Source organism: Xenopus tropicalis, chromosome 4 (genome assembly GCF_000004195.4).
Source record: "Xenopus tropicalis strain Nigerian chromosome 4, UCB_Xtro_10.0, whole genome shotgun sequence".
Classification (NCBI taxonomy): domain Eukaryota; kingdom Metazoa; phylum Chordata; class Amphibia; order Anura; family Pipidae; genus Xenopus; species Xenopus tropicalis.
In genome coordinates, this window is record NC_030680.2 from 181,784 (window position 1) to 208,545 (window position 26,762).

Sequence of the window (26,762 nt, forward strand, 5' to 3'; positions counted from 1 at the left end):
CACGTTATTAGGAATTTATTATTTGTGATTGACAGTTGGGAAGAAGAAGTTGATATTTGGGGTTCCCTATTAGGCACCGGCAGAGCCAGGAAATCCCCCAATTTAAAGGTTCATGGTGGCACTGAAATCAGAGGTATTTAATGATGGCCATTTATTTACAGCGTAATAAATATGTGCAGGGGGGGAATATGGAAACGCACACTTCCTGCACAAACTGTCAGCCTGTCGTCCCATTCTGGGCCATTTGCAAATATTCTTTATGTAACTTCTCTTGTGCTTCGTACAGTTTGCGGAGTTTCTTGCTTTGCCCTTTGCTCAGTTCCTTGCCCTCCGTATCATGTGTGGGGAAACCCTGGAAAAGAAAAGGGTCATGTAACATACAGTCTGCGCCCGACGGAGCGGGGAGGGCGAGGGCGCCCGGCGGGGCGGGGAGGGCGAGGGCGCCCGACGGAGCGGGGAGGGCGAGGGCGCCCGACGGAGCGGGGGGAGCGAGGGCGCCCGACGGAGCGGGGGGAGCGAGGGCGCCCGACGGAGCGGGGGGAGCGAGGGCGCCCGACGGAGCGGGGGGAGCGAGGGCGCCCGACGGAGCGGGGGGAGCGAGGGCGCCCGGCGATGGAGCGGGGAGGGCGAGGGCGCCCGGCGATGGAGCGGGGAGGGCGAGGGCGCCCGGCGATGGAGCGGGGAGGGCGAGGGCGCCCGGCGATGGAGCGGGGAGGGCGAGGGCGCCCGGCGATGGAGCGGGGAGGGCGAGGGCGCCCGGCGATGGAGCGGGGGGAGCGAGGGCGCCGGGCGAACGAGCGGCGAGAGCGAGGGCGCCCAACGGAGCGGGGAGAATAATGGAACCAAATGTGCCAGACACACACAAACATTAGATACAGCGGTTTGGCCACCATACAGCTCTGTTAGTCCCTGGGCTGCAGACTAGTGGGCTGCACTAATACTGAGAAGCAAGGAGACAGGCTGGGGGTACAGTTACTCCCCCCCCCCCCCCGTGTGGCAGCTACAACTGCTTCCCTGGGACTCGGGGGGGGGGGGTACAATAAGGTTAGTGGCCAAACCAGGGGCCCTCACTTCTGTGTTACAATCCGGTCCCTCAACATGGGGGTTGGAACATGGATGTGGGGATTAGGGTACATAGTGCTGCAGTTTGGGGGGGGGGGGGCACCCAATAATAATAATAATAAGCTAAAGCCACGCGGCTCAGGCACCAGTGGGGATTGGTACTTACGCTTTCATCAAACTGGGAGTATTTGTCTGTTTCCAGTTGAAACATTTGGCTGGGAGAGACCTTCATCTTCTCTAGCTTGGCTGCCTGTACAGACACAGAGACACGGGTCAGGGGGATCAGCAGTCACCCCCCAAACTGGCAACTCCCTGCTCTTAAAGGGGCAGCAGTCACCCCCCAAACTGGCAACTCCCTGCTCTTAAAGGGGCAGCAGTCACCCCCCAAACTGGCAACTCCCTGCTCTTAAAGGGGATCTAAAGTAAAAAAAAATGAGCCAATTACAGGCCCCCCCCCCCCCCCCCCCCCCCCTTTTGAAAAAACAAGAAACCATCTCTCTAATAAACTTGCATTAAAAATTCTCTCCCAGGGATCCCCATTCTCTCTCCCAGGGATCCCCAATTCTCTCTCCCAGGGCTCCCCAATTCTCTCTCCCAGGGATCCCCATTCTCTCTCCCAGGGATCCCCAATTCTCTCTCCCAGGGATCCCCATTCTCTCTCCCAGGGATCCCCATTCTCTCTCCCAGGGATCCCCTATTCTCTCTCCCAGGGATCCCCTATTCTCTCTCCCAGGGCTCCCCAATTCTCTCTCCCAGGGATCCCCATTCTCTCTCCCAGGGATCCCCATTCTCTCTCCCAGGGATCCCCTATTCTCTCTCCCAGGGATCCCCTATTCTCTCTCCCAGGGATCCCCTATTCTCTCTCCCAGGGATCCCAGACAGTGACAGTCAGTGGGCGAGTGCAAACTCAGGGAAGGGACACACTCAGCGCAGGAACAGCTGCCACATTGGTTCAAATAAATCACTTGTTGTATTTGTTGGTGTAACTTCTCCTTTAATACCCCCCCCCCCCCCCCCCCCTGTGGGTGCCGCTCACCTCCTGCTGCTGCTTTTTCCTGGCTGCTTCTTCCTTCTTCCTCTGCTTCTCTTCCTCAGCCTGAAAGGTGCAGGGCCGGTCAGTGCAAGTCTTTATAAAGGCCAAGTAAAGAGATTCCTCACACTAAATGGCAGCTCTCTGTGCTTTCATATAAAGGGTAAGTCTACACCCCAATAGGCCCGTTGCCATAACATAAGGAGAGACCCACCACAATAGCCTTAAAGGCACACTGCCACTTTTGGGCCAGGAGAATCTACGGAGGGATCTGCCCCCAGGGCACCTTGGGGGGGCAATAAGAACACCTGGGGGGGGGGGGGGGTTTCTACGGCCCAGCTAGCAGCACACTGCAGAACTAAATACCCAGAGGGCAGAACAGTTCAGTCTCACAGCTCAGTAACCCAGGGGCAGATAGTGAAACCCCAGAGGGTGGAACAGTTCAGTCTCACAGCTCAGTAACCCAGGGGCAGATAGTGAAACCCCAGAGGGTGGAACAGTTCAGTCTCACAGCTCAGTAACCCAGGGGCAGATTGTGAAACCCCAGAGGGTGGAACAGTTCAGTCTCACAGCTCAGTAACCCAGGGGCAGATAGTGAAACCCCAGAGGGTGGAACAGTTCAGTCTCACAGCTCAGTAACCCAGGGGCAGATAGTGAAACCCCAGAGGGTGGAACAGTTCAGTCTCACAGCTCAGTAACCCAGGGGCAGATAGTGAAACCCCAGAGGGTGGAACAGTTCAGTCTCACAGCTCAGTAACCCAGGGGCAGATAGTGAAACCCCAGAGGGCGGAACAGTTCAGTCTCACAGCTCAGTAACCCAGGGGCAGATAGTGAAACCCCAGAGGGTGGAACAGTTCAGTCTCACAGCTCAGTAACCCAGGGGCAGATAGTGAAACCCCAGAGGGCGGAACAGTTCAGTCTCACAGCTCAGTAACCCAGGGGCAGATTGTGAAACCCCAGAGGGTGGAACAGTTCAGTCTCACAGCTCAGTAACCCAGGGGCAGATAGTGAAACCCCAGAGGGTGGAACAGTTCAGTCTCACAGCTCAGTAACCCAGGGGCAGATAGTGAAACCCCAGAGGGTGGAACAGTTCAGTCTCACAGCTCAGTAACCCAGGGGCAGATAGTGAAACCCCAGAGGGTGGAACAGTTCAGTCTCACAGCTCAGTAACCCAGGGGCAGATAGTGAAACCCCAGAGGGCGGAACAGTTCAGTCTCACAGCTCAGTAACCCAGGGGCAGATAGTGAAACCCCAGAGGGCGGAACAGTTCAGTCTCACAGCTCAGTAACCCAGGGGCAGATAGTGAAACCCCAGAGGGCGGAACAGTTCAGTCTCACAGCTCAGTAACCCAGGGGCAGATAGTGAAACCCCAGAGGGCGGAACAGTTCAGTCTCACAGCTCAGTAACCCAGGGGCAGATTGTGAAACCCCAGAGGCGGAACAGTTCAGTCTCACAGCTCAGTAACCCAGGGGCAGATTGTGAAACCCCAGAGGGCGGAACAGTTCAGTCTCACAGCTCAGTAACCCAGGGGCAGATAGTGAAACCCCAGAGGGCGGAACAGTTCAGTCTCACAGCTCAGTAACCCAGGGGCAGATAGTGAAACCCCAGAGGGTGGAACAGTTCAGTCTCACAGCTCAGTAACCCAGGGGCAGATAGTGAAACCCCAGAGGGCGGAACAGTTCAGTCTCACAGCTCAGTAACCCAGGGGCAGATAGTGAAACCCCAGAGGGCGGAACAGTTCAGTCTCACAGCTCAGTAACCCAGGGGCAGATAGTGAAACCCCAGAGGGCGGAACAGTTCAGTCTCACAGCTCAGTAACCCAGGGGCAGATAGTGAAACCCCAGAGGGCGGAACAGTTCAGTCTCACAGCTCAGTAACCCAGGGCAGATAGTGAAACCCCAGAGGGCGGAACAGTTCAGTCTCACAGCTCAGTAACCCAGGGGCAGATAGTGAAACCCCAGAGGGCGGAACAGTTCAGTCTCACAGCTCAGTAACCCAGGGGCAGATAGTGAAACCCCAGAGGGCGGAACAGTTCAGTCTCACAGCTCAGTAACCCAGGGCAGATTGTGAAACCCCAGAGGGCGGAACAGTTCAGTCTCACAGCTCAGTAACCCAGGGGCAGATAGTGAAACCCCAGAGGGCGGAACAGTTCAGTCTCACAGCTCAGTAACCCAGGGGCAGATAGTGAAACCCCAGAGGGCGGAACAGTTCAGTCTCACAGCTCAGTAACCCAGGGGCAGATAGTGAAACCCCAGAGGGCGGAACAGTTCAGTCTCACAGCTCAGTAACCCAGGGGCAGATAGTGAAACCCCAGAGGGCGGAACAGTTCAGTCTCACAGCTCAGTAACCCAGGGGCAGATTGTGAAACCCCAGAGGGCGGAACAGTTCAGTCTCACAGCTCAGTAACCCAGGGGCAGATAGTGAAACCCCAGAGGGTGGAACAGTTCAGTCTCACAGCTCAGTAACCCAGGGGCAGATAGTGAAACCCCAGAGGGTGGAACAGTTCAGTCTCACAGCTCAGTAACCCAGGGGCAGATAGTGAAACCCCAGAGGGCGGAACAGTTCAGTCTCACAGCTCAGTAACCCAGGGGCAGATAGTGAAACCCCAGAGGGTGGAACAGTTCAGTCTCACAGCTCAGTAACCCAGGGGCAGATAGTGAAACCCCAGAGGGCGGAACAGTTCAGTCTCACAGCTCAGTAACCCAGGGGCAGATAGTGAAACCCCAGGGGGCGGAACAGTTCAGTCTCCCCCAAATCATATCTACTTGTGCTTAAGGTTCCGCTATGTCTGTTCTGGGGAGAATTCAGGCCTGGAAATTGCCTTTATTCCCATATTTACCTTCCTCTTCTCTTCTTTCTCCTTCAGTAAAGTCTCTCGGTCGACCAGTTTGACAACAGTGGGAAGTCCTGGAACAAAACGTTATTCTCCAACACGAGAAAGGCCAAGTGTAGTAACATGTTATATAAACACCAAGTGGCCCCCCAGTCTGGCTTCCCAGTTACACACACCACTCCCTATCCTGGTCTGAGTAAGGGCAGACTCCAACCCAAAGGCTTCCCAGTTACACACACCACTCCCTATCCTGGTCTGAGTAAGTACAGACTCCAACCCAAAGGCTTCCCAGTTACACACACCACTCCCTACCCTGGTCTGAGTAAGTACAGACTCCAACCCAAAGGCTTCCCAGTTACACACACACCACTCCCTATCCTGGTCTGAGTAAGTACAGACTCCAACCCAAAGGCTTCCCAGTTACACACACCACTCCCTACCCTGGTCTGAGTAAGTACAGACTCCAACCCAAAGGCTTCCCAGTTAAACACACCACTCCCTATCCTGGTCTGAGTAAGTACAGACTCCAACCCAAAGGCTTCCCAGTTACACACACCACTCCCTATCCTGGTCTGAGTAAGTACAGACTCCAACCCAAAGGCTTCCCAGTTACACACACCACTCCCTATCCTGGTCTGAGTAAGGGCAGACTCCAACCCAAAGGCTTCCCAGTTACACACACCACTCCCTATCCTGGTCTGAGTAAGTACAGACTCCAACCCAAAGGCTTCCCAGTTACACACACCACTCCCTATCCTGGTCTGAGTAAGTACAGACTCCAACCCAAAGGCTTCCCAGTTACACACACACCACTCCCTACCCTGGTCTGAGTAAGTACAGACTCCAACCCAAAGGCTTCCCAGTTACACACACCACTCCCTATCCTGGTCTGAGTAAGGGCAGACTCCAACCCAAAGGCTTCCCAGTTACACACACCACTCCCTACCCTGGTCTGAGTAAGTACAGACTCCAACCCAAAGGCTTCCCAGTTACACACACCACTCCCTATCCTGGTCTGAGTAAGGGCAGACTCCAACCCAAAGGCTTCCCAGTTACACACACCACTCCCTATCCTGGTCTGAGTAAGGGCAGACTCCAACCCAAAGGCTTCCCAGTTACACACACCACTCCCTATCCTGGTCTGAGTAAGTACAGACTCCAACCCAAAGGCTTCCCAGTTACACACACCACTCCCTATCCTGGTCTGAGTAAGTACAGACTCCAACCCAAAGGCTTCCCAGTTACACACACCACTCCCTATCCTGGTCTGAGTAAGGGCAGACTCCAACCCAAAGGCTTCCCAGTTACACACACCACTCCCTATCCTGGTCTGAGTAAGGGCAGACTCCAACCCAAAGGCTTCCCAGTTACACACACCACTCCCTATCCTGGTCTGAGTAAGGGCAGACTCCAACCCAAAGGCTTCCCAGTTACACACACACACCACTCCCTACCCTGGTCTGAGTAAGGGCAGACTCCAACCCAAAGGCTTCCCAGTTAAACACACCACTCCCTATCCTGGTCTGAGTAAGTATAGACTCCAACACAAAGGCTTCCCAGTTACACACACACCACTCCCTATCCTGGTCTGAGTAAGTATAGACTCCAACCCAAAGGCTTCCCAGTTAAACACACCACTCCCTATCCTGGTCTGAGTAAGTATAGACTCCAACCCAAAGGCTTCCCAGTTAAACACACCACTCCCTATCCTGGTCTGAGTAAGTACAGACTCCAACCCAAAGGCTTCCCAGTTACACACACCACTCCCTACCCTGGTCTGAGTAAGGGCAGACTCCAACCCAAAGGCTTCCCAGTTACACACACCACTCCCTACCCTGGTCTGAGTAAGTACAGACTCCAACCCAAAGGCTTCCCAGTTAAACACACCACTCCCTATCCTGGTCTGAGTAAGTATAGACTCCAACCCAAAGGCTTCCCAGTTACACACACACCACTCCCTATCCTGGTCTGAGTAAGTACAGACTCCAACCCAAAGGCTTCCCAGTTACACACACACCACTCCCTATCCTGGTCTGAGTAAGTACAGACTCCAACCCAAAGGCTTCCCAGTTACACACACACCACTCCCTATCCTGGTCTGAGTAAGTACAGACTCCAACCCAAAGGCTTCCCAGTTACACACACCACTCCCTATCCTGGTCTGAGTAAGTACAGACTCCAACCCAAAGGCTTCCCAGTTACACACACACCACTCCCTATCCTGGTCTGAGTAAGGGCAGACTCCAACCCAAAGGCTTCCCAGTTACACACACCACTCCCTATCCTGGTCTGAGTAAGTATAGACTCCAACCCAAAGGCTTCCCAGTTACACACACACCACTCCCTATCCTGGTCTGAGTAAGTACAGACTCCAACCCAAAGGCTTCCCAGTTACACACACCACTCCCTACCCTGGTCTGAGTAAGTACAGACTCCAACCCAAAGGCTTCCCAGTTACACACACACCACTCCCTACCCTGGTCTGAGTAAGTACAGACTCCAACCCAAAGGCTTCCCAGTTACACACACCACTCCCTATCCTGGTCTGAGTAAGGGCAGACTCCAACCCAAAGGCTTCCCAGTTACACACACCACTCCCTATCCTGGTCTGAGTAAGTACAGACTCCAACCCAAAGGCTTCCCAGTTACACACACACCACTCCCTATCCTGGTCTGAATAAGGGCAGACTCCAACCCAAAGGCTTCCCAGTTACACACACCACTCCCTATCCTGGTCTGAGTAAGTACAGACTCCAACCCAAAGGCTTCCCAGTTACACACACCACTCCCTACCCTGGTCTGAGTAAGGGCAGACTCCAACCCAAAGGCTTCCCAGTTACACACACCACTCCCTATCCTGGTCTGAGTAAGGGCAGACTCCAACCCAAAGGCTTCCCAGTTACACACACCACTCCTACCCTGGTCTGAGTAAGGGCAGACTCCAACCCAAAGGCTTCCCCAGTTACACACACCACTCCCTATCCTGGTCTGAGTAAGTACAGACTCCAACCCAAAGGCTTCCCAGTTTACACACACCACTCCCTATCCTGGTCTGAGTAAGGGCAGACTCCAACCCCAAAGCTTCCCAGTTACACACACCCACTCCCTATCCTGGTCTGAGTAAGGGCAAGACTCCAACCCAAAGGCTTCCCCAGTTACACACACCACTCCCTATCCTGGTCTGAGTAAGTACAGACTCCAACCCAAAGGCTTCCCAGTTACCACACACACCACTCCCTATCCTGGTCTGAATAAGGCAGACTCCAACCCAAAGGCTTCCCAGTACACACACCACTCCCTACCCTGGTCTGAGTAAGTACAGACTCCAACCCAAGGCTTCCCAGTTACACACACCACTCCCTATCCTGGTCTGAGTAAGGGCAGACTCCAACCCAAAGGCTTCCCAGTTACACACACCACTCCCTATCCTGGTCTGAGTAAGGGCAGACTCCAACCCAAAGGCTCCCAGTTACACACACCACTCCCTATCTGGTCTGAGTAAGTACAGACTCCAACCCAAAGGCTTCCCAGTTACACACACACCACTCCCTATCCTGGTCTGAGTAAGTACAGACTCCAACCCAAAGGCTTCCCAGTTACACACACACACCACTCCCTATCCTGGTCTGAAGTAAGGCAGACTCCAACCCAAAGGCTTCCCAGTTACACACACCACTCCCTATCCTGGTCTGAGTAAGGGCAGACTCCAACCCAAAGGCTTCCCAGTTACACACCACACTCCCTATCCTGGTCTGGAAGTACAGACTCCAACCCAAGGCTTCCCAGTACACACAACCACTCCTATCCTGGTCTGAGTAAGGGCAGACTCCAACCCAAAGGCTTCCCAGTTACACACACCACTCCCTATCCTGGTCTGAGTAAGTACAGACTCCAACCCAAAGGCTTCCCAGTTACACACACCACTCCCTACCCTGGTCTGAGTAAGTACAGACTCCAACCCAAAGGCTTCCCAGTTACACACACACCACTCCCTACCCTGGTCTGAGTAAGTACAGACTCCAACCCAAAGGCTTCCCAGTTACACACACCACTCCCTACCCTGGTCTGAGTAAGTACAGACTCCAACCCAAAGGCTTCCCAGTTACACACACCACTCCCTATCCTGGTCTGAGTAAGTACAGACTCCAACCCAAAGGCTTCCCAGTTACACACACCACTCCCTATCCTGGTCTGAGTAAGGGCAGACTCCAACCCAAAGGCTTCCCAGTTACACACACCACTCCCTATCCTGGTCTGAGTAAGTACAGACTCCAACCCAAAGGCTTCCCAGTTACACACACCACTCCCTACCCTGGTCTGAGTAAGTACAGACTCCAACCCAAAGGCTTCCCAGTTACACACACACCACTCCCTACCCTGGTCTGAGTAAGTACAGACTCCAACCCAAAGGCTTCCCAGTTACACACACCACTCCCTACCCTGGTCTGAGTAAGTACAGACTCCAACCCAAAGGCTTCCCAGTTACACACACCACTCCCTATCCTGGTCTGAGTAAGTACAGACTCCAACCCAAAGGCTTCCCAGTTACACACACCACTCCCTATCCTGGTCTGAGTAAGGGCAGACTCCAACCCAAAGGCTTCCCAGTTACACACACCACTCCCTATCCTGGTCTGAGTAAGTACAGACTCCAACCCAAAGGCTTCCCAGTTACACACACACCACTCCCTATCCTGGTCTGAGTAAGTACAGACTCCAACCCAAAGGCTTCCCAGTTACACACACCACTCCCTATCCTGGTCTGAGTAAGGGCAGACTCCAACCCAAGGGCTTCCCAGTTACACACACACCACTCCCTACCCTGGTCTGAGTAAGTACAGACTCCAACCCAAAGGCTTCCCAGTTACACACACCACTCCCTACCCTGGTCTGAGTAAGTACAGACTCCAACCCAAAGGCTTCCCAGTTACACACACACCACTCCCTATCCTGGTCTGAGTAAGTACAGACTCCAACCCAAAGGCTTCCCAGTTACACACACCACTCCCTACCCTGGTCTGAGTAAGGGCAGACTCCAACCCAAAGGCTTCCCAGTTACACACACACCACTCCCTACCCTGGTCTGAGTAAGTACAGACTCCAACCCAAAGGCTTCCCAGTTACACACACACCACTCCCTACCCTGGTCTGAGTAAGGGCAGACTCCAACCCAAAGGCTTCCCACACCTCACAATCAATGGACAGTTGGGGTGCCACCACTGACAGGCTGGGATCTACTCTGCTTGCTCCCCCCCCCCCAAGGAGTGGGGCGGGATAATAATGAAGGGGGGCGGGCTAATAGGGAGAGGGGCAGGGTAATAAGGTACTGGGCAGTAGATGAAGGGTTCAATAGCTGGAAAGGCCCAGTCCCAGTGGGTAGCACAAACACCAAAGCACACTGGGCAGTGTCTCCGTATCAGTCTGACCCTTTCCTGGTTGGGTTTGTGCAGTTCATTGTTATCAACCTGACTCTACTCTGCAGCTTACGGCACCAAATAGAAAGCTGAACATACGTAACATGTCAAATGCAATGTACTCCCCCAAATAATCATTTGGTGAGCCCCCCCAATAACAGGGCCGTGCCCCCCCAATAACAGGGCCGTGCCCCCCCAATAACAGGGCCGTGCCCCCCCTCTAACAGGGCCGTGCCCCCCCTCTAACAGGGCCGTGCCCCCCCTCTAACAGGGCCGTGCCCCCCCTCTAACAGGGCCGTGCCCCCCCTCTAACAGGGCCGTGCCCCCCCTCTAACAGGGCCGTGCCCCCCTCTAACAGGGCCGTGCCCCCCCTCTAACAGGGCCGTGCCCCCCCTCTAACAGGGCCGTGCCCCGCACCTTCATGGTCCTCCAGCCGGACGCCGAGTTCTGGAAGGACGTCGTCCCTCAGCAGGTCACTGAGCTGTAAGACTTCAGTCACTATTAGGAGTAAATAGAAGGGAGCCAATCAGCAAGCACCCCGAGCAGCACCCCGTGGGCCCCCCCACACACAGTAACAATTGGGGCACCCAGACTGTTACCTTTGTGCTGCCGGGCAATCTGTCGCACCCCTTCTCTGAACTGGGACAGAACCTGCAGATACGGCATCACGGTGCTTTCCAGCTGAACGAGGGGAGAGAGAGAAAATCTAAATAAACTCACTTCTGTGCTGGGAATAATCACTCACTCCATACAAACAAGGGACACTCAGTGAGTGTACAGCCCACTCATAAACCACACTTTGCCAAACTCACTAACTTACTAATCCTCAACAACACCGTGGGACCACCCACTAGCCGAGGACCCCGTGGAACCACCCACTAGCCGAGGACCCCGTGGAACCACCCACTAGCCGAGGACCCCGTGGAACCACCCACTAGCCGAGGACCCCGTGGAACCACCCACTAGCCGAGGACCCCGTGGAACCACCCACTAGCCGAGGACCCCGTGGAACCACCCACTAGCCGAGGACCCCGTGGAACCACCCACTAGCCGAGGACCCCGTCGAACCACCCACTAGCCGAGGACCCCGTGGAACCACCCACTAGCCGAGGACCCCGTCGAACCACCCACTAGCCGAGGACCCCGTCGAACCACCCACTAGCCGAGGACACAGAGGAACCACCCACTCACAAGGACACAGAGGAACCACCCACTCACAAGGACACAGAGGAATAGCATTATCTCTAAGAACAGATCCACTCAATACCCAAAAGAACCTGCCACTCCCCAGCTACACACAGGAACCACCCACTCGCCGACAGGAAACTTACATTCATGCTGTTGTCACTTCCACCAATGGGAAAACCAATAACTTCTTCACCTTCGATTGCCCCAAACACCTAGAAAATCAATTCTGTAGTCAAAATCCAGTGAAACAAGTATATTGGGGTAACAATACAGTATTGGGGTAACAATACAGTAGCATATATATATATATATATATACACACACAAGTTATTTTACATATGCCTTATATCCTCATACGGTTTCTGAGAGACTGGTCAGGGGGCCGGGGCTACTTCAGATGTTGAAACCATAAGCCTTGGCTGCATGTGAACTGGGTTTGGGCCCTTTGAATTTGGGGCCTCTTGGGCCGGAGGCAATGAGAATGCTGTGGGCAGCAGTAACTATACCCACATAATGTACTTTGGGGAGTATAACGGGACAATTACCTTGAGCATGGCAGTAAGATAGGAGCTGACGCTTCTCAGTAGCAATCTGTTGGGGGGCTGCTTGGCTGCCTTCCTGCTGGCAATGTAGGAGTTGCACTGACTGACCAGCGACCGCATCTCCTCCATGACGGTGCGGGTATCGATGTTATCGCACAGCGCTTCGTGAACGGCTGCCTTTTTGCTATAAAAACTAGTCAGGGAGAAGGTAATGTTAGAATGTGTATTTGTGCCACACTGTGAGTATGCCAGGGGGCAAGTGGGTGCCCTTATAGCTGCTTATCTGTTATATACTGCTGTGTCCTATAAACCCATGTGTGTTTCTCATTCTGCCCACTTCCCTGAAAGCTGTGGGACAAACCAAACCTTCCCCTGTGGCAGCAGCAGCAGAACTCCCAGCATGCCTTGAGCTTGCCCCTGTACCGGGGGGAACCGCACAGTCCATACACTGAATTCCCAGCATGCCTTGAGCTTGCCCCTGTACCGGGGGGAACCGCACAGTCCGTTACACTGAACTCCCAGCATGCCTTGAGCTTGCCCCTGTACCGGGAGGAACCGCACAGTCTGTTACACTGAACTCCCAGCATGCCTTGAGCTTGCCCCTGTACCGGGGGGAACCGCACAGTCCGTTACACTGAATTCCCAGCATGCCTTGAGCTTGCCCCTGTCCCGGGAGGAACCCGCACAGTTGCACAGTACGTAACAGTTTTACGTTCCCTGCCAGGCAGAACTTACCAGCTGTTCAGTTCTAGTTCCGGAACTTCCCACTTCACAAACTGCCCTGTAACGTCAGTAGGAGCTCTGAGAAGATCCTTCACGTTTAAGAAGAATTCCTGAAATAAAGATGGAAACAGTCTACTTTCTGCTCTTGCCAGGGATCCGCTAATGTTCTGCTATTGGGAAGAGCTGACAGTGATCCGCTATGTTCTGCTATTGGGAATAGCTGCCAGGGATCTGCCAATGTTCTGCTATTGGGAAGAGCTGACAGTGATCCGCTATGTTCTGCTATTGGGAAGAGCTGCCAGGGATCTGCAAATGTTCTGCTATAGGGAAGAGCTGCCAGGGATCCGCTAATGTTCTGCTATTAGGAAGAGCTGCCAGGGATCCGCTAATGTTCTACTATTGGGAAGAGCTACCAGGGATCTGCCAATGTTCTGCTATTGGGAAGAGTTCCCATAATGACATAATGTGCATAATCTAGAAAACTGCCCCAGGGTAACACTTTTGGGAAAGATAAATGGATTTCCATAAAGACTCACATTCATAAACTTCTCGTACTGAACAGCCGACTCCATTGTGTTGCTGGAATAATCTAGGGTGTCCTTCCAGGCGTGCATCAGGAACGCCAGGCGCAGCTGACGGGCTGGTAACAAACACAAAGAGCAGAGAATGTATCCACTATATTATATCCGGATATTATAGGGGCCCTCGTTATACTGAGCCCTGATGGGTATAATCACTGTGCCGGATATTATAGGGGCCCTCGTTATACTGAGCCCTGATGGGTATAATCACTGTGCCGGATATTATAGGGGCCCTCGTTATACTGAGCCCTGATGGGTATTAATCACTGTGCCGGATATTATAGGGGCCCTCGTTATACTGAGCCCTGATGGGTATAATCACTGTGCCGGATATTATATAGGGGCCCTCGTTATACTGAGCCCTGATGGGTATAATCACTGTGCCAGATATTATATAGGGGCCCTCGTTATACTGAGCCCTGATGGGTATAATCACTGTGCCGGATATTATAGGGGCCCTCGTTATACTGAGCCCTGATGGGTATAATCACTGTGCCGGATATTATATAGGGGCCCTCGTTATACTGAGCCCTGATGGGTATAATCACTGTGCCAGATATTATATAGGGGCCCTCGTTATACTGAGCCCTGATGGGTATTAATCACTGTGCCGGATATTATAGGGGCCCTCGTTATACTGAGCCGTGATGGGTATAATCACTGTGCCGGATATTATATAGGGGCCCTCGTTATACTGAGCCCTGATGGGTATAATCACTGTGCCAGATATTATAGGGGCCCTCGTTATACTGAGCCCTGATGGGTATAATCACTGTGCCAGATATTATATAGGGGCCCTCGTTATACTGAGCCCTGATGGGTATAATCACTGTGCCAGATATTATATAGGGGCCCTCGTTATACTGAGCCCTGATGGGTATTAATCACTGTGCCGGATATTATAGGGGCCCTCGTTATACTGAGCCGTGATGGGTATAATCACTGTGCCGGATATTATATAGGGGCCCTCGTTATACTGAGCCCTGATGGGTATAATCACTGTGCCAGATATTATATAGGGGCCCTCGTTATACTGAGCCCTGATGGGTATAATCACTGTGCCGGATATTATAGGGGCCCTCGTTATACTGAGCCCTGATGGGTATAATCACTGTGCCGGATATTATAGGGGCCCTCGTTATACTGAGCCCTGATGGGTATTAATCACTGTGCCGGATATTATAGGGGCCCTCGTTATACTGAGCCCTGATGGGTATAATCACTGTGCCGGATATTATAGGGGCCCTCGTTATACTGAGCCGTGATGGGTATAATCACTGTGCCGGATTTAGGGCCCCGTTTGAGCCTGAGGTATAATCACTGTGCCGGATATTATAGGGGCCCTCGTTATACTGAGCCCTGATGGGTATAATCACTGTGCCGGATATTATAGGGGCCCTCGTTATACTGAGCCCTGATGGGTATAATCACTGTGCCGGATATTATAGGGGCCCTTGTTTATACTGAGCCCTGATGGGTATAATCACTGTGCCGGATATTATAGGGGCCCTCGTTATACTGAGCCGTGATGGGTATAATCACTGTGCCGGATATTATAGGGGCCCTCGTTATACTGAGCCCTGATGGGTATAATCACTGGTGCCGGATATTATATAGGGGCCCTCGTTATACTGAGCCCTGATGGGTATAATCACTGTGCCGGATATTATAGGGGCCCTCGTTATACTGAGCCCTGATGGGTATAATCACTGTGCCGGATATTATATAGGGGCCCTCGTTATACTGAGCCCTGATGGGTATAATCACTGTGCCGGATATTATAGGGGCCCTCGTTATACTGAGCCTGATGGGTATAATCCTGCCGGATATTATAGGGGCCCTCGTTATACTGAGCCCTGATGGTATAATCACTGTGCCGGATATTATAGGGGCCCTCGTTATACTGAGCCCTGATGGGTATAATCACTGTGCCGGATATTATAGGGGCCCTCGTTATACTGAGCCCTGATGGGTATAATCACTGTGCCGGATATTATATAGGGGCCCTCGTTTATACTGAGCCCTGATGGGTATATCACTGTGCCGGATATTATAGGGGCCCTCGTTATACTGAGCCCTGATGGGTATAATCACTGTGCCGGATATTATATAGGGGCCCTCGTTATACTGAGCCCTGATGGGTATAATCACTGTGCCGGATATTATAGGGGCCCTCGTTATACTGAGCCCTGATGGGTATAATCACTGTGCCGGATATTATATAGGGGCCCTCGTTATACTGAGCCCTGATGGGTATAATCACTGTGCCGGATATTATAGGGGCCCTCGTTATACTGAGCCCTGATGGGTATAATCACTGTGCCGGATATTATAGGGGCCCTCGTTATACTGAGCCCTGATGGGTATAATCACTGTGCCGGATATTATAGGGGCCCTCGTTATACTGAGCCCTGATGGGTATAATCACTGTGCCGGATATTATAGGGGCCCTCGTTATACTGAGCCCTGATGGACACATTAGGATGTGAGCTCTCACCTGTATTTTTCTGAAGTGCATCTTTGATGGTGATGAAGTTCTTCAAGGATTTGGACATTTTACAGCCCGCAATAGTCAGGTGACCAGTATGGAGGAAATAGCGCACCCAGTGGTCATTATCAAAGTAAGCCTATGGCCAGAGAGAGAATAAAAGCAGTTGAAACTGAGAGGAGAAAATAACAGCAGTCAGAACTATCACATACCCACCTGGCAACATAGGAATTAATCTCCCAGGGTTGCACCTGTCTGACACCTCAGCCATGAGCAACTTGGAAGTCCCACCCTCCTAGCCAACCCCCTGAGGCTAGTGTAGGCCTGTGTGCCCCAAGCTGAATATAATACTGTTGGGCAGGTCTGGGCTCTGCAAGTAAAAGCTTCAATATACATATGTGAGTTCTGGAAATATTCAGGCAAAAACCAGAAATATTTTGTACCTCGGACTGAGCCAATTCATTGTCATGATGGGGAAATCGGAGATCAAATCCACCCCCATGGATATCCATTGATTCGCCCAGAATAGATCCGGCCATTGCGGAACACTCGATGTGCCAACCAGGCCGCCCCTGCGGGAGGTAAAGGGTCGATAAGAATAAAGGGTAGACAATCCTTACTAAGGATAAGTAGGTGCTGTGGTGCAGGGAAACCTATGGATCAGAAGGAAGAAAACCCAAGAGGTGTTTGCTTGTTACCTTTCCCCATGGCGATTCCCAGGAAGGTTCCCCAGGTTTTGAAGCTTTCCACAAAGCAAAGTCATTGGGAGACTGCTTCTCACTTAGCCGATCTGCCGAGATACTCAGGTCCCCTTCACACAGTAACAAGAAACAGCCATCAGGCAATGCTAAAGGACTGACGTGTAGCACAGGAATAAGCTAACGAGCACACCCTGTATACTGGGGCACCCCCTAAATCAGGGGTGGGAAAAATTTAAGGCTCAGGGGCCACGGGCTGGGCCAGTGCCGTCTCCGCTCGTCCCCTAGGTTTTCTGAAACACAGAAGATTGCGGACTGCGGTCTCTGTTAGGAAAAGCGAGATACACCAATCCTCGGCAGGCCGGATTAAAAAGACCAATGGGCCGGACGTGGCCCGCGGGCCGTAGTTTGCCAACCCGTGCCCTAAATGCACCTCTCTGAAGCTAACTGTATGGGGCACAAGGGCTATTATTTTCTGGTATGTTTCAGCCAGCGACGCTTGTCATTTGCATTAACACTGAAATGTGCATGTTCAGGTAATTGGCCGATTCCATAAATGCAAACGACCATCTGCATGGCTGCATTTAAGCACTTTGTCACCAGCTGCAAAAATGCTGGCAGAGATTTTTCCCAAGTGCCTGGCACTTACACACAGGCTTCTTGCTATACACCTCATAGAGCGTGTCCATGCCCCCACCCCCTCCATAAACAGGCTGCCCCAACCCCCCCCACCCACCCCATAAACAGGCTGCCCCCCCACCCACCCCATAAACAGGCTGCCCCCCCCCACCCACCCCATAAACAGGCTGCTCCCCTATCCAATATATCCATATGTGGATTCGGTGTGTCTGTTACTTACCTTCACCTTCCTGAAGGGCCTTCTGATCTCCAACAGCTTCGGGAACCAGTTTGGCATAATAATGTTTCTCGCTGGCATGGAACTTGGCAGTACTGAAGTACACGGACCCATTAGACACGTACCTGCGGGAAGGCATCAAGGTGAGAGCAGCAAGTAATGCCATTTGTTATGGAACTGCCTATTCATAACATCGACTGCAACTGCCGACATGCTGCTGAAAGAGAATCTCATTGAGAATGTGCAGGAATGGTGTTACGTGTGGAACTATAGGGGCCACTGTACTGATAAACCCTTCTTTAGAGCTGAAAAGGTATAAAACAAATATATAATTCTGTATAATGTAATTCTCAGCAACTTTATAAAAAAAAACACTATATTTTAACATGTTCAGTGAGTTGCAAGTTATTTGTAAATGTAATTGCTACTGACAACTGTATCTGTGTGCCCCTTGCTATTCCTTCCACTGCTCGTCCAGACTAACCCTAACCCTAACCATGAATCTGAAGAAGTCCAGCTCTGCCACGGAGTGAGAAAACGTCTGGTAATAAAGCCTTGGTAATAAAAGCTGAAATCCTACCAAACATGATCAGTAGGTGTATGAGCCAAAGGCCAGGCGGCCCAGAATATAAATGTCCCCCAGTTACAGACTCAGAAGGCTTTTGGCTCTGTTGGGCAGCAACGCCATCTCCCCGAGGGACAGGGAAAAGTGCTAGAGACCCAGGACTGTAGGGCAGAGGGGCACCATCGGTTCTTTGCCATTTATTGTATTAGAAACCCCGGGAATGAAAGACACAGGCTACAATACAACCGTATAAGGCTAAGATCTGTTGTGCCAAACTCAAGCAGGAATGGCTTCCTTTCCATCAAACCTTAGGGTGAATCCTCCATTATAGGGACATAATGGTATTCTGAAACTGAGCAGTGTAGGCACATCTGACTCTTGTTTGTCTTTACATTCTGTTATTATGAAGGAAATAGAGTAGAAAACATACCCATAACCATTATCCACAATTCTCTGCACAAATGCTACAATTTCCGGCACATATTCACTGACCCGGGTCAGTACATCGGGCGGCAGGACCTAGGAGAGAACAGATCACTTAACCTCTCCATGACTAACAGCTCAGTTTGTTTCCCGTGACTCAGAACCATAGAAACCACTTACATTCAGGGCCTCCATGTCTCTATGGTATTCGCTTTCCCAGTGTTTGGGGAGTTGAGAGAAAATGGAATTGTCTGTGATTTGGGCCCCGTGTTTCTCATCCAACCAGTCCGACAGCAAGTCCACTGCTGCTTCCATCAGCTCCTGAGGGATCACAAGGTCTCCATGAAGTCACTGGATCCAACATTCACTCTTATCACACAAATGATCCCTGTCACCTAAGCAGTGTAGGACCGGCCAGACCGGGGGTGAGTGAGTCTAGGACCGGCCAGACCGGGGGTGAGTGAGTCTAGGACCGGCCAGACCGGGGGTGAGTGAGTCTAGGACCGGCCAGACCGGGGGTGAGTGAGTCTAGGACCGGCCAGACCGGGGGTGAGTGAGTCTAGGACCGGCCAGACCGGGGGTGAGTGAGTCTAGGACCGGCCAGACCGGGGGTGAGTGAGTCTAGGACCGGCCAGACCGGGGGTGAGTGAGTCTAGGACCGGCCAGACCGGGGGTGAGTGAGTCTAGGACCGGCCAGACCGGGGGTGAGTGTGACATAGTTGGCGAGCTTGAATATACTGCAATATATAGACAAACAGTCCTGGTTTTTTGTTTTTTTTTTTTTTTAAAGGGGAGGGCACAACTTTGCCCCCACATCTAACTGCCCCTCCAGAATAACCCAGTAGCCAAAAGTACCCTTCCCCGCACCCCACATGTACTCAAGTCCCAGGGCTGTGCCTGTACCTGGCTGAGTCTCTCCAGCTCCTCGGCCCGGGCGTTGCTGCTCACTGCATCCTGCAGAGGAAGGAGCGCAGCACTAACAGAACCGTGGATCCTCTCCAGCATCTGCCTTTTATCTGGGTCGTTGGCCTCGCTGATCCTTTGTAGGAATGGCTGCGGGGAAGGGGCTCGGTGTTACACATATAAATACACGGCCCCTCTGGCCACAACTGCTGCCGACTGTCGCACTGTACATTCTAGACTTCTGAGGCCCGTTTGGTTTATGTTTGATCGAGTCCCACCCAACTGATGCCAAGATTAAAGGGGTTGGCCACCTTTATTATTAAATATTAATATGCCCTAAACATTGATATTCTGAGACAACTTGCAAATGGTTTTCATTTTTTATTTGTTCAACAGCTATCCAGCTTGGGATCTAAGCAGCTATCTGGTTTCTAGGGCCTTGTTTACCTTAACAACCAGGCAGCGGTTTGAATGAGAGACTGGAATAAAGAGTGACAATAATATTAATAAAATTGTAAGCTCACAGAGCAATGGTTGCCTACCGGGGAATAGGAAATATAACATACTAAAGGTTACTGTAAAGAGATTAGGCCAGATGCTGCCAAGGGTTAATAAATAAATCCATTGCTGTGTGTGCCCCCACAATCCCTCTGTAAGGAGCATGAAAGCGCCACATATACACGGAATGTTCTAGATAAAAGCAGATTTGTGGGACCTGTAAGGGCTGGGGGTTCCACTCACCGTTAGTGCAGCGCTGACGTCCTGGAGCAGATCGCTGGGCCGCGGGTTCCTCTCTCTGTATTGCTGGAATAAATGTCTCTGTCTGGCTCGCTTTATTATCTGCACATAAAACAGCAATTATTCCTCTATATTTTCTGTTTATTTCATAAGGGGCTCTATATTGTACATCTGCTGTCCCAGACTTGTGCCACGGCCATGTAAGCAGTTTTATATCAACTTATTATAAACCATCATGTCATATAAAGGGACTCGGGCATAAAACATCTCTGAGATTCACATCTGCCCAGCAACCCTGCTATAAACTTTTGCTTAGTACGGGCTATAGGCAAACTTAGGGGGCTGTTCCTGCTGAATTGTGCTTAATACAGGGGAATCCCTATGTGCCATAGTTTTATGGTATCTCTCTGTACAGGCTATAGGCAAACATAGGGTGCTGTTCCTGCTGAATTGTGCTTAGTACAGGGGAATCCCTATGTGCCATAGTTTTATGGTATCTCTCTGTACAGGCTATGGGAAAACTTAGGGGGCTGTTCCTGCTGAATTGTGCTTAGTACAGGGGAATCCCTATGTGCCATAGTTTTATGGTATCTCTCTGTACAGGCTATAGGCAAACTTAGGGGGCTGTTCCTGCTGAATTGTGCTTAGTACAGGGGAATCCCTATGTGCCATAGTTTTATGGTATCTCTCTGTACAGGCTATAGGCAAACATAGGGTGCTGTTCCTGCTGAATTGTGCTTAGTACAGGGGGATCCCTATGTGCCATAGTTTTATGGTATCTCTCTGTACAGGCTATGAGCAAACTTAGGGGGCTGTTCCTGCTGAATTGTGCTTAGTGCTTAGACAATACTTACCTTGTCATCAATATCAGTGATGTTCATGCAGTAAAAGACATCATATTTGAAGTAGTCCCTCAGGACTCGCCTAAGGATATCAAAGGATATGTAGGACCTAAAAGACAAACCCAATGATGAGTATCAGTGAGACCTCGCCGGGGGCCCCAGGACTAACAAGGTACAGTGCCTGCCGGCTGCTCCATACAGTGGCCTTATTACTAACACTATACCGACTCCTGAGGAAAGTCAGGGAAAGGCTAATTCATGGGGTTAGGATAGTCTAATATGATACCCCCAGAGAATTCATTTACCCCAGGCCAGAGCCCTGCCCCATGTTACTGCCCCATGGAATCCTCACATCAACTTTACCCCAGACTGGTGCATCCTGGGGTGAATAAGTGCCCTTTGGCCTTTAATGGAGTATTACAGACTATCATGGGAAAGCCCCATCTATGGGCCAAGGGGACATCAGTCAGTCGTCCTGGCTCCCAGGGGCAACCAGTCTCCCCAAATGCCTTCCCTCTGGCAATAAAGAGAATGGCAGGGAGGCTGTCGCTTTGCTTTCTGGCGTTGAGCAACATTTCCTGCAGGAGAATTCTTTGCGGGACTTCCAAAAACGAAGCAACACGTAGTGGTCCATCTCCATGGTAACCGAGCTTTAACCTTGGCTGCTAACCTCCCTGTGGGCCTATAAGGAGCCTCTATTAACCAGCGAGATGCCAACGTTCCCAGCATGCACTTACCTGGCATGTCCCATGTGGGAGGCATCGTAAACAGTGGGGCCACAGCAATACCATGTGACCTTGTTACCATCTTGGGGGACAAACAGCTCCTGCAAAAAATCAAGTTGCAATTGTTGTTACACACTGCATTAGTAATACAGCGAGATACACACACCGACAGTGCAGCAAAGAGAAGCAAGAGGGTAAATGGGGCAAAACATGGGAGGGGTTTGTCTGTACAATAATGATCAGCACAAGGGTATGTGCACCTTAGATTGTAAGCTCACTGGGGCAGGGGCTGATGGGAATGTGATAGGGACCTTAGATTGTAAGCTCACTGGGGCAGGGGCTGATGGGAATGTGATAGGGACCTTAGATTGTAAGCTCACTGGGGCAGGGGCTGATGGGAATGGGATAGGGACCTTAGATTGTAAGCTCCACTGGGGCAGTGACTGATGGGAATGGGATAGGGACCTTAGATTGTAAGCTCACTGGGGCAGGGACTGATGATATATAAGCACTGTGCAATATAAAGGGTAGATCTCATTCATGGCCTTGCTGTTTGGGGCCACTAGGGGGAGCAGTTTGTTAGAATAAGAGAAGATACAGAGGGAGAGGAAGCCCCAGTGCAATTGGCTGAGTTACACTGAGGAGGAGGAGGGGGGGGGGGTACCTTGCTGCGAGTCAGGCTGTTGTACAGGCGCAGTCCTGGTTGTGCCTGAGTGTTGGGTGCAGACCAGGGGGGCTGGGTGCGCCTGCCTTTACCTGGGGGAGACAAGAGGGGGCACATGTTACATTCATCTGAACCACTGAAGAGCCCACCTTGCTCAGCAGCGCCTGTGCTCCGGCCAATCAGTGCCCTTTATTGTGGCCCCTGTGCATATTATACTGGGCCTTATCCCAGGGGGGAGTGTGACTATGCCTAACCCATGTACTGCTGGTACTGCTGTATGCACCATATACACAATATACAGAATCAATATATAATGTATAGAATATGCTGGGAGGAAGGTCATGGTTTGATTGTCATGTTTGTTTACACAGGGCTCTGTCACGGCCCAATCCCTGCCCAGCTCTGGCTCTGTACACGTGTACACACTTTCCTGTCAACATCCGACATGCACACGTGTGCGCACCGACACGGATATGAGCACAACAATATAAGGGCGCCATAAGGGAGAATACGGAGGAGTTTAGCGGGGAGTAAGGGAGGAGCTGCCCATAGCAGGACACCAATGACAATGTGCAGAATTGTAGCCCAAATAGGTCCCATCAGATCCCTGAACGCTTGACAGGATGGTCCCCTGCAGAGCTGCATTTGGCTTCATTGCTCCATTTAGTACAATGATGCCCTGCAGAGCTGCATTTGGCTTCATTGCTCCACTCAGTACTATGATCCTATGCAGAGCTGCATTTGGCTTCATTGCTCCATTTAGTACAATGATGCCCTGCAGAGCTGCATTTGGCTTCATTGCTCCACTCAGTACTATGATCCTATGCAGAGCTTCATTTGGCTTCATTGCTCCACTCAGTACAATGATGCCCTGCAGAGCTGCATTTGGCTGTAGGACAGACAGTACTGGGAGGCAGACACATGACTTACTTACATGACTGCCCAATTCTGAAGTCACTGCGCTTTGCACCCTCAGTGGAAACTGCCGCTATGTGCTTGTACCACCGCACCACATGGAACAAGTGGCCAGGGGGCGGTCCCTCCAGCTGCAGGAAGGCCTGGGCGTCGGCCTGAGAATATGTGTAGCCCTGGATGTAACTACGGCTGCTGAGGAACTCATTCAGGGCCTCCATCCTGTCCTTGTCCTCTCTAATGCTCACAACTGAAGGAGAGAGGCACAGGAGAGTCAGGGTATGTGCCCCACCCCCACTGCCCATTGGTGTATTATAAACCCCACCCACAAACACTAGGACACTGTCACAGGGGGTGTGGCCACAAAGGCAGTGCAACTCCTGTATCCCCACCCCCACTGCCCATTTGTATATTATAAGCCCCCACCCACAAACACTAGGACACTGTCACAGGGGGTGTGGCTACATGGCTAGTGCAACCCCTCTAGCCCCACCCCACCTGCCCATTTGTATATTATAAGCCCCACCCACAAACACCTCCATCAAGATGAACCCTTTGCTCATATAGTTCCCCCCCCCCCCCCCCCCCGTGTTGTAAAGCACTGGGTGCAATTGCGCTGCTATATAAACACACGTATTGCCCCCCGGCTGTACATAATAATAATCCCATCATGCAACTGGAAGGAACCCTATGAGATCCCTAGGGACACAGGGCAGTGGCTGTGACACTGCGACCGTTCTGTGCAAATGTCAGACCCACCGGCCAGGATTCCCCTGCGGAACCGACACTACATGTAGAACTGACCCAGCCCAGACTGTATGGGGGGATTATATCTGCCCCTGGCTAATGCAACCGGAGGGGGGGGGGGGGGACCGATAAAAGCAAATGTCAGACCCACCGGCCAGGATTCCCCTGCGGAACCGACACTACATGTAGAACTGACCCAGCCCAGACTGTATGGGGGGATTATATCTACCCGGGGAGGGGTATAATATTTATGTGAGAGACTCTGTGCTGTTTGGCACAATACGTAGCCCTGTTCCTTATTGCCCAGAACAAAGGCTGCTTTTCTATAACTCTGGAAATAACTGCACAGGGGGCATCAGGGGGCATCAGGGGGCAGGTCAGGGCCGGGGTATCAGGGGGCACAGGGGTATCAGGGGGCACAGGGGTATCAGGGGGCACAGGGGTATCAGGGGGCACAGGGGTATCAGGGGGCACAGGGGTATCAGGGGGCACAGGGGTATCAGGGGGCACAGGGGTATCAGGGGGCACAGGGGTATCAGGGGGCACAGGGGTATCAGGGGGCACAGGGGTATCAGGGGGCACAGGGGTATCAGGGGGCACAGGGGTATCAGGGGGCACAGGGGGCATCAGGGGGCACAGGGGGCATCAGGGGAAAAAATCACTTCTGTACCATTTGCATTAGGGAGACAGGGAGTGTCGGGCTCAGTGAGTATCAGTGGGCAATTGGGTTATGTGCCCCCCAGTAACTGTACTGAACCCCCCAGTAGGGGATAAGACCGAGACCCCCAAACCCCAGAGGGGGCAGCCCCGGGGATCTCCCTATAGGGAATATAGGATGATAAGGAGCCGAGTGTGGGTTACTGTTCCCGAACTGGTCTGTGGCTGAGGGGCCAGGGAATGGCATCCATGCGCTTGGTCAGAGCAGGGAAAGCGGCAGTTTCTGTCTTTACAAATGAGGGGGCAGTTGGCCCCCGAGTGAGTGGTACAGACGGGCCCCTGTGGCCCCCGAGTGAGTTATACAGACGGGCCCCCGAGTGAGTGAGTGGTACAGACGGGCCCCCGAGTGAGTGAGTGGTACAGACGGGCCCCCGAGTGAGTGAGTGGTACAGACGGGCCCCCGAGTGAGTGAGTGGTACAGACGGGCCCCCGAGTGAGTGAGTGGTACAGACGGGCCCCCGAGTGAGTGAGTGGTACAGACGGGCCCCCGAGTGAGTGAGTGGTACAGACGGGCCCCCGAGTGAGTGAGTGGTACAGACGGGCCCCCCGAGTGAGTGAGTGGTACAGACGGGCCCCCGAGTGAGTGAGTGGTACAGACGGGCCCGCGCGAGTGAGTGACCCGTGAGTACAGACGGGCCCCCGAGTGAGTGAGTGGTACAGACGGGCCCCCGATGAGTGAGTGGTACAGACGGCCCCGAGTGAGTGAGTGGTACAGACGGGCCCCCGAGTGAGTGAGTGGTACAGACGGGCCCCCGAGTGAGTGAGTGGTACAGACGGGCCCCCGAGTGAGTGAGTGGTACAGACGGGCCCCCGCGGAGTGAGTGGTACAGACGGGCCCCCGAGTGAGTGGTACAGACGGGCCCCGAGTGAGTGGTACAGACGGGCCCCCGAGTGAGTGAGTGGTACAGACGGGCCCCCGAGTGAGTGAGTGGTACAGACGGGCCCCGAGTGAGTGAGTGGTACAGACGGGCCCCCCGAGTGAGTGAGTGGTACAGACGGGCCCCCGAGTGAGTGAGTGGTACAGACGGGCCCCGAGTGAGTGAGTGGTACAGACGGCCCCCGAGTGAGTGAGTGGTACAGACGGGCCCCCGAGTGAGTGAGTGGTACAGACGGGCCCCCGAGTGAGTGGTACAGACGGGCCCCCGAGTGAGTGAGTGGTACAGACGGGCCCCTGAGTGAGTGAGTTATACAGACGGGCCCCTGTGGCCCCTGAGTGAGTGAGTTATACAGACGGGCCCGTGTGGCCCCTGTGGCCCCTGAGTGAGTGAGTGGTACAGACGGGCCCCTGAGTGAGTGAGTTATACAGACGGGCCCCTGTGGCCCCTGAGTGAGTGAGTTATACAGACGGGCCCCTGTGGCCCCTGAGTGAGTGAGTTATACAGACGGGCCCCTGTGGCCCCTGAGTGAGTGAGTTATACAGACGGGCCCCTGTGGCCCCTGAGTGAGTGAGTTATACAGACGGGCCCCTGAGTGAGTGAGTTATACAGACGGGCCCCTGAGTGAGTGAGTTATACAGACGGGCCCGTGTGGCCCCTGAGTGAGTGAGTTATACAGACGGGCCCGTGTGGCCCCTGAGTGAGTGAGTTATACAGACGGGCCCCAGTGGCCCCTGAGTGAGTGAGTTATACAGACGGGCCCCTGTGGCCCCTGAGTGAGTGAGTTATACAGACGGGCCCCTGAGTGAGTGAGTTATACAGACGGGCCCCTGAGTGAGTGAGTTATACAGACGGGCCCGTGTGGCCCCTGAGTGAGTGAGTTATACAGACGGGCCCGTGTGGCCCCTGAGTGAGTGAGTTATACAGACGGGCCCGTGTGGCCCCTGAGTGAGTGAGTTATACAGACGGGCCCCAGTGGCCCCTGAGTGAGTGAGTTATACAGACGGGCCCCAGTGGCCCCTGAGTGAGTGAGTTATACAGACGGGCCCCAGTGGCCCCTGAGTGAGTGAGTTATACAGACGGGCCCGTGTGGCCCCTGAGTGAGTGAGTTATACAGACGGGCCCGTGTGGCCCCTGAGTGAGTGAGTTATACAGACGGGCCCGTGTGGCCCCTGTGGCCCCTGAGTGCTACTCACCTCGCTCCCAGGAGTCCGTCATTCCGTCCCCGCTCCGCGG

The 26,762-nt window shown here is 52.8% G+C and overlaps 1 protein-coding gene across 1 annotated transcript; it reads right to left on the reverse strand.

The window, feature by feature from the left end:
- Nucleotides 1–26,762, reverse strand: cars1 (cysteinyl-tRNA synthetase 1; the record flags this gene model as incomplete). Its single annotated transcript, NM_001011365.1, is given in 22 exon segments — nucleotides 1–352; nucleotides 1,229–1,312; nucleotides 2,099–2,158; nucleotides 4,932–4,999; nucleotides 10,757–10,837; nucleotides 10,939–11,020; nucleotides 11,671–11,739; nucleotides 12,073–12,262; nucleotides 12,805–12,902; nucleotides 13,329–13,432; nucleotides 15,871–16,000; nucleotides 16,305–16,433; nucleotides 16,560–16,672; nucleotides 17,419–17,540; nucleotides 18,411–18,499; nucleotides 18,584–18,724; nucleotides 19,307–19,456; nucleotides 20,048–20,146; nucleotides 20,899–20,995; nucleotides 21,624–21,712; nucleotides 22,276–22,367; nucleotides 26,723–26,762. Coding segments are annotated over 22 exon segments (2,244 nt in total). The 3' UTR covers nucleotides 1–217.